Raw genomic sequence first — 7681 nt, 5'->3', positions numbered from 1 at the left:
TATTCGAAACCAGCTGTTAAGAAAAGGTAATTTACTTGTACAAAATCATCTAGTCACATGCCTCGGGGTCCACCATCGGCCTCGCCAGAGAGGATTTGATAATGAATCCATCAATCCAACCTACGCTCCTTATTTCCCTCTTTTAGATAGACAGCAAAATGATCAGAATCTATCATGTGAACTCTTAAAATGCAGACAAACTTTTCACAACAACATTGCTGAGGACCACCATGTAAAGATTCACTACATTTCAAAATGAGACCTTTTAAATACATTTGAAATTTGGATGACTTGGGAAATATTGTATCTCTTTTTAGGGGGAGGGAGGAGGGGGGGCGCGGGGGGGGGGGTAGTAGCTGGCTATCCGAATTCGAGCCTCAAATAATCGAGACAGCAACTTACAACAAATTAATGATGGATATATTAATTAAGAGAGGTACTACAATTAACACGGATTAAGAGACCAATGCATTCACTCAAGAACAGTAACATGAAAGACCTCCGTGATCCACGCAATCAATTTCTCCGATGAAATATTTGGTACAGTTGTTTATGTAAAACATAAATAAACAATTTTTTCAAATGAACCCCACCAATTTGATCTGAAATAAAAAATTGATTTTCAGGTCAAATGATGATGGCAGTAGCGAAAAGAAAAATGGTAACTTTCAAGAAAAAGAAAATACAAACACACGCAAGACAAAACTAAAACACTTTCTTGACACTTTGGTTTAACTAATTGTCTTAACCATCCAACGTTTTTGGACAATTGACCATCCTACCAGAGTAGAAGAAATGCATTCCACACAGCAGAAGTTGCAAAAAGAGCTGGTATCAGTATTTGCCCTGTAAAAGAGGTGAGCACAATAGTCGAACCGCTACGTACTGGAGCAGCTTTTGGTGGTGGAGGTGCCTTTTCAACATGAATAGCCACTTTCATGCCTCCATAGCAGAGTCCTCCACTACTAGCGAAATAATAGGTCTTCGTCACATTAAGTGGAACCACGTCCCTTCCTGCTCCAGTGGTGTAATTGTGGAGAGGGTGATCTGTAATGCAGTTCTCGTAGTTGGTCTTGTTTAGCTCAAGCACACTCGCCTGGTTCCTGTCATACACAAAATCTGGGATGGCAGAGAAAGAGTTAATGAACAGCAATGAGTAGCTGCAGATATCTCTGTATTCGAGAAAACAAAGTTTCATATGCATATGGCATGACTACGTAGTCTGTAGATAGTCATTTCTGCTAACTTGTAATGTGTCTTGCAGTTAATTATGCAACGAGATAAACATAGCAGTCAGCAAACACTATATTGTGAGACGAGAAGTATTGTGACTTGCCAAATTACACGTTACTTGCCAAATTAGATTAGGAAACTTCGTGTGCTTGTCCAGCATTAGCTGGTAACCAACATTGTCACAAACAACTTTGTCCCTACATACAACTGGATGATTCTGGACAGGATCAGGCATGAGGGTGACACCTAAGCATGTGGCTGGAATTATTGTCTTATACACGGACATATTCCTCTCTAGATTTAACTATAATGTCCTACCAAACTCATTATCTCAAGCATTTAATTGTTGTAAATTGGCTTAAAAATTAAAATATGAGCATCACTATTTACTTGAACCTCACAACCAACCAAGACTGTTAGACTGAATCTTGAGTATAATGATAGAATTTTACAGACACCTAAAGGTCAAAACAAGTTTTCTACGCTATGGCTCGCACAACTACCTATCTTTATGTGCTAATGCAATTTAGAGAAGAAAAAAAGTTTGAGATCAGAGGTGAAGTTGCTTAGCTATCTCTACAGTTACACAAAACCAAGGATATCAAAATCACGAGTCAAATGGGAATTCTAATGATATTGCAACTATATCAAAGAATACCAAGTAACTTGAGCTGGATGCTTTCTTTAATTGTAAAACTGTAGGGATATTTCTGCGACTTAGATTCTAGGTTAACCACAAATAAGAAAAGGGCAACAGCAATACAAATTAAACACTGCTATTTTTATGATAAATATAATGCTTATAGCCCGAGAAGTTGCTTTGTGCAAAGCTAATAACAGTTACAAAAAGAAAGCTTCAAACTTTCAGCTCAGAAAGTGCCCAGCTGGAAACTCTTAGCTCCCGTTTGGCCATAGATTTTACCATCAATTTTCAAACTTTTTTTGAAACCATTGTTCGTTTATGAAATATGAAATATGATCATGTTTTGGGGGAAAACTTCAAAAATTCTCAAGTTCCCGCAGTTTCTTGGTGAAAACTCACAAAACTTCTAACTTTTCTTCAAATAACATGCATGACCAAACACAACTTCAACTTTCAAAAATTGTTTTTCAACACAACTTAATCTGTTTTCAAGTTTCAATCAAATCTATGTCCAAACGCTAGCTTAATCTCTTATCATTCAACTTAGGTAAAAGTGTAAAAGGCATTCTAAATGCAAGCTAAAACCATAGATCTGAACGGCAGAAAAGATTGCTATTTTCTTAGGGTAACAAAATAATACACCCAAACAACAAGCGAAATAAGGGTAAACTGAAGAGCTTCAACAGAAAACTAAAGGTCCAACCTCCTATTGGAGAAACAAAATTCTATTCATAAAATTACTAAAAACAGAAATTTATACTAAATTCAAACCAAAGAAGCATTTCCTATATTTAAGATCCGCCTCTACCTCTAATAATTTGCTAATTAAGGAAAAGTTATTAGAAGCGAGCTAAGAACAAAGATATCTTAAAAAGGAGCTAAAAAGGGAGTAGATCCAAGGGAAAAAGAGCATACAAAGCCAGTCGCCGTTGTAGAAATGTTTGTCCTTAGCCCAATTAGTGTAATTGACATTGCTAGTCCAACCCATTCTCGATCCCACAATGTACCGAACCGAGTAGACTTCGGGTACCATCACCAACAAGGCGCAAGTTAGCAACACCGCCATTGTCGGCCAACCGAAGCTCCTCCTTCTCACCACCTCCATTGCTACAGTAGTACTCGCACTCTCTAGAGTTTCTTAGCTAATTAAGCTGTATTTTTTAAGCGTCTTTTTTGGAAATATTGAAGACTTATTTATAGTGGAAAAGTGGAAACTTCACTGAACTGTAAAATGTAAATCTCTCTTTAACTGTCATATAGGTTTATCTTATTATTTATGTTTTAGTAATAAAATAAAGTTATTGTTATGTGAACGGGTTCAAGATGTAGAAAATAGCCCATGCAAAAGTGCAGGATAAAGCTGTGTACAATGGTCTGCCACTTCCCCAAATCCTGCACATAGCAAAAACTTAATACACCGGATTGCTTTTTTTTTTTTTAAATAAAATAATACTCCCTCCGGTCCAAAATAAGTGATATTTTGGCCTTTTTCTTGTGGTCCAAAATAAGCGATTTTTCTCGATTTTAAGAATGAATTAATGATTTTTTTCTTACATTGTCCTTGGAGTAAATAGTGTTGGAATATGTGTTAGGAGTGTTTATGTGAGATAGTAAAGATTAATATGGTCAATTCCATTGCTAATTAATGCTAAAAGGTGAATTTCAAATCACTTATTTTGAACCGAAAGGAGTATAAGGGAACATGGGATTAATTAATGAAGTGGAGTAACAATATACAAAGTCCAAGGCAATGTTCAAAGTTACAGCTCATTTGTTAGTGGAACCCGTAGGATACGCCTTACTTTCTACCTTCCAACTGCATGTTATCCATTAATCATTATTACTACCTTTTAAATAAAATTTTGAACCGTGTACCACACATTTATTTATACAAATAAGTCCGCTTTAACATCAACTGTGAGTTGCGACCAAGCTTAAAGAATAGTTCGTTACATAAAATATCTCGTATTCACGTAAGATACACGAAGACAGATCGCACCTCAAACGTGAGATATCAAAATTAAAAAGTGGATAACTAGCTTGTTGCAATAGTAAGTTACCGTACCTTGAACATATAAACTACCAGTAGATGAAATTAAATAAAAATAGATAACTAACTTGTTGCAATAATAAGTTATGTACTGAATATACAAACGAGAAAATTACGCAACACATTAAATATTTATATTGTATTTACACTATATTTATCATCCTTGTATTTTGCCTTAGTTACATTTTATACATATTATATTCATTGCACGAATGAATATAATTGCGCGAACAAATACAGTTGATACATGTTGTATTCGTTGCGCAAGCGAATACAGTTGACACATGCTGTATTTGTTGCGAACAGTACCTATGAATAATAATTAGACAAATTATAGCTATTAGAGTTTAAACTATAGTGATTTATGAAAATTCCTATTTTTAAATCGAAAATGGATAACTAGCTTGTCACAAATAATAAGTTACCGTACTATACATATGAACTATCGGTAGATGGAATTAAATCATAGTAGTAGTTAATTTGGGAAGATTCGCTTAATAGAATGGTGTCACTTCTCTTAGCAAATTTTAGCTGTGTGGCTTATCAAAAATTTTATGAAGTTTATTTAAAATTTTCAATTAACCACTAAATAATATATGAAACTAAATTATATTCAATGATAATGTAACTTTTTGATATTGGTATGAGTTAAAAATATTATAATATATTAAATATTTATATTTTAGATTACCAACGCAAACTTACTGTTGAGATTCATCTACGGTTGACTTTTTAGAAAAAAAATGAGTAGTATTAAAAGTTTATACGATCAGCAGATAAAATTTAACTCATTATTAAATAAAGTATTTAGAACCTAGATGGTTCTTTGCAGATGTTTCGGTCTCTATATCTGTCTCTATCCCATTAAATGTAACAAATTGCAAATGTGGTTGTTTTTCCTTAAAAAAAAAAAAAAAGAGAGGGTCAAGTACAAAATTAATTGGTCTACCGAAATTAATTGTATTTTTTTTTTTGCTAAAAAGCATATAAGATATAAATATTATATGTATATAAAAAGTAAAATATATAAATAATATATTTTATTAACTATTATTTTAAAAAGTGGCGAAATATACATTTCTCAAAACAAAAAAAATATATATATCAAAGAGCAGCAATTCCGTGTTCTTGAAACACCGCGGACAAAGAAGTCAATGAGCATATCTATCTTTATTTCCATTAGTTTTTTGGGAAACGGATATTTCTTTCTAAATTTTAGCGTTGCTGATACGTTTGAGATTGATTCCTGCTCTTAAAAAAATCAAGAATTTCTCAACAAACATATCCAGTTGGCATTTCTGGCCCGAGATTTATGGCTTGCATTTGCAACCACCCCCAACTAGAATTATTTATTTATTTTTAGATGTACAAACTACAAAGTATACAATTGAACCAGAAAGAATGACGCGCTCAATGCACATGCACATCAAAAATAAAATACTAGAAATACATCAGTAAAATAACGTTTCAAACTTTTCTCGAAGGAAAATAAAAAAGAAATATAGTACTAGTATTTTTCTATAGTAGGAGAAGCGTTTTGTCTGATGCTATAGAAGTTGAACCCAGAAATAAGTAAGCGTTTCATTTACTTCCTCCATTCACTTTTACGGTTCACAATAGACTTTGAACTCCCCTTAAAAAATAATAAATAAAATAGATATTTTAAAATAATACTCATAGTAATGATAGTATTTTAAAAAGTCTTGACAAATGAATAGTTAATGATAAGATTAAAACGGGGGAAAAATTACCCTTCTCTTGATTTGCTAAAGACAAGTAAAAATATACTTTTATAATACTGAACAAATAAAAGTGAACATAGAGTATTTTTTTTATTGATTGGGCTTATTCGCGTAGTACAAAATAACTCAAATTTTTTGACGGGTTAAATTGACTCATCAATGAATATAGTCATGTTCAAACAGGTAAATTCAGTTACTTTTTTTAAAACAAAAACTAAATTTGACATCTCAAGGAAGGGGAGCCTTGGTGTAACTGATAAAGTTACTGCCATGTGACCAGGAGATCACAGATTCGAGCTGTGGAAACAACCTCTTGCAGACTGTATACAATAAACCCTTGAGGTCCGGCCCTTCCCGGACCCCTCACATAGCGGTAGCTTAATGCACCGGGCTGCCTTTTATTTTAAATTTGACACCTCAGGACTGCTAGCGATGGATGCAAACTCTTATTGGCTTTTGGAGACTTCACAAGATGAAAATAGCAGCAAGGCTTTGGTCAAAACAGATCGGTTTCTCTGGTAACAGTCAAAAGAATTTGAAACCTTTAAACATATCTGGAAAAGTACAGTGTACAAAAGCACTGACAGAAACAACATGGGAATTCATTGGTAAAGACCAGCTTATAATGTTCATAACTCAAAAGTACATCTCTCTTCTACATTCTCAAGGACTATAAATCATAAATTACAACAAGTTATCAACATATTCTTAGGCAAAGAATCACAGTTTACTTCTTTCACCACTTCAATGTTCATTTACAATGCAAGAAATCACTGTAAGAAACAATATGTCCATCTGCATCCACAGATGTCCATCTCTGGTGGAACAATATAATATTTCTGCATATAATTCAATACTCGTATAAGTTACATGACTTCCAGCAGATGTTTTTTTCCCTTTCTAATCCAGTCTTCTCAGGAGATATTCAACTTGAACTTCCTTTGTCAATGGCATGATCCAGTCGCCGTACAATTCAGCAACTAGGCTTGGTTTTATTTTGTACACTGGGTCACCTCCATTTTCCGGTCCATTGATGTTAAGTTCTTGTCCGTAAGTTCTGGTTTTCATTTCTACTCTCCTCGTGATAGCCTCTTCAACAGTAGGGTACGTCAACAAATCCATCAGTCCGTTTCTGTCCTGGGAAATGATAGCCATCACAAAATAACAATATAAGCGCTCTTGCGCATTTTTAACACAATTCACAAAGCAGAGAAATTAAGCTGGATTCACTTTCTTCATTACAAAAAATTTAAGCAATAGATTTCCTTAAACATAAGTGAGCATATTAGAAAATGAATTACTTGTGCTCTTATGGCAGCCTTATAGACATCTGGTGAGGCTCGAAATTTTGCTTCAGCGACAAATTTCCCATAATGAATTCTCTTCGACAGGGCCTGCATATAGGGTTCCACCAATCAGTAAATTCTAAATAATTGATTATTTACTTAATTCTCAACTAATCACTTGCTTAAATAGAGAAAAATGATTTTGATACTCCAAAACAGTCCTAAATATGTTAGTCTTATTTGAAATCTATATCACAAAAAGAATAAAAAAATAATCAAGACCTTTAGAGGATTGAAACTCTGTGGTGGTCTTGGCATGGCAAGCAAAGCTTGAGCATATTATTCCTATTAAATTCTGAGTACAATAGAGGAAATTCAACTAGATTGAGCTTAAACTTAGAAATATAAGTCCAATAAAGCTAACCCAGAAGTAGTTTGATTTTCCAGCTAGTTGCACCCTAATCAGACAATATATCAAAAATATGAACTACTGCTCCCAGATATGGTGCACTCAAAGGTATGGCCCAGCGGTCGATGAAGCTGGAATGACAAACATGGGGCAATGGGACTCGGATTCCAGCAGAGGCAAAATAGCTCGATGATCTCTTTTCATCTACCTAAGTGTTGTCGCTCAAAGTTACCCAATGCTTGTACTGGTGGGAGGATGCAAGTACTCGATGAAATCTCGAGATGCACCCAAACATACTCCCCAGTCCCCAACCCCCAC

General features: G+C 34.4%; 2 protein-coding genes across 2 annotated transcripts in view; both read right to left on the bottom strand.

Annotated features, from left to right (window-relative positions):
- Positions 1-445: 445 nt before the first annotated feature.
- Positions 446-3054, bottom strand: LOC109212746 (lamin-like protein). Its single transcript, XM_019376418.1, has 2 exons — positions 2792-3054; positions 446-1119 (listed from the first exon to the last, which is right to left on the bottom strand). Exons 1-2 carry the CDS (start codon positions 2979-2981, stop codon positions 779-781), a joined length of 531 nt encoding a protein of 176 aa, XP_019231963.1. The 5' UTR covers positions 2982-3054; the 3' UTR covers positions 446-778.
- A 3195-nt stretch (positions 3055-6249) lies between these two features.
- The window catches only part of LOC109212745 (chorismate mutase 1, chloroplastic-like), a 5564-nt gene continuing 4132 nt past the window's right edge, over positions 6250-7681 (bottom strand). The window contains exons 5-6 of the mRNA XM_019376417.1: positions 6970-7062; positions 6250-6805 (exon numbers count right to left, since the gene is read on the bottom strand). Of these exons, the coding sequence (XP_019231962.1) occupies positions 6569-6805; positions 6970-7062 (330 nt within the window). The 3' untranslated portion in view covers positions 6250-6568. The remainder of the gene's footprint in view (positions 6806-6969; positions 7063-7681) is intronic.

The sequence above is a fragment of the Nicotiana attenuata genome, unplaced genomic scaffold, assembly GCF_001879085.1.
Source record: "Nicotiana attenuata strain UT unplaced genomic scaffold, NIATTr2, whole genome shotgun sequence".
Classification (NCBI taxonomy): Eukaryota; Viridiplantae; Streptophyta; class Magnoliopsida; order Solanales; family Solanaceae; genus Nicotiana; species Nicotiana attenuata.
Note: the sequence above shows the minus strand (reverse complement) of the source record. Positions and strands in the feature narration are given on the sequence as shown.

What these genes read in the sequence shown, in the direction of transcription:
- LOC109212746 (XM_019376418.1), bottom strand. Translation starts at nt 2,981, where the DNA reads ATGGAGGTGGTGAGAAGGAGGAGCTTCGGTTGGCCGACAATGGCGGTG. An exon ending in CTACAACGGCGACTGGCTTT is followed by an intron (nt 1,120 to 2,791) that starts GTATGCTCTTTT and finishes CTGCCATCCCAG; the next exon opens with ATTTTGTGTATGACAGGAAC.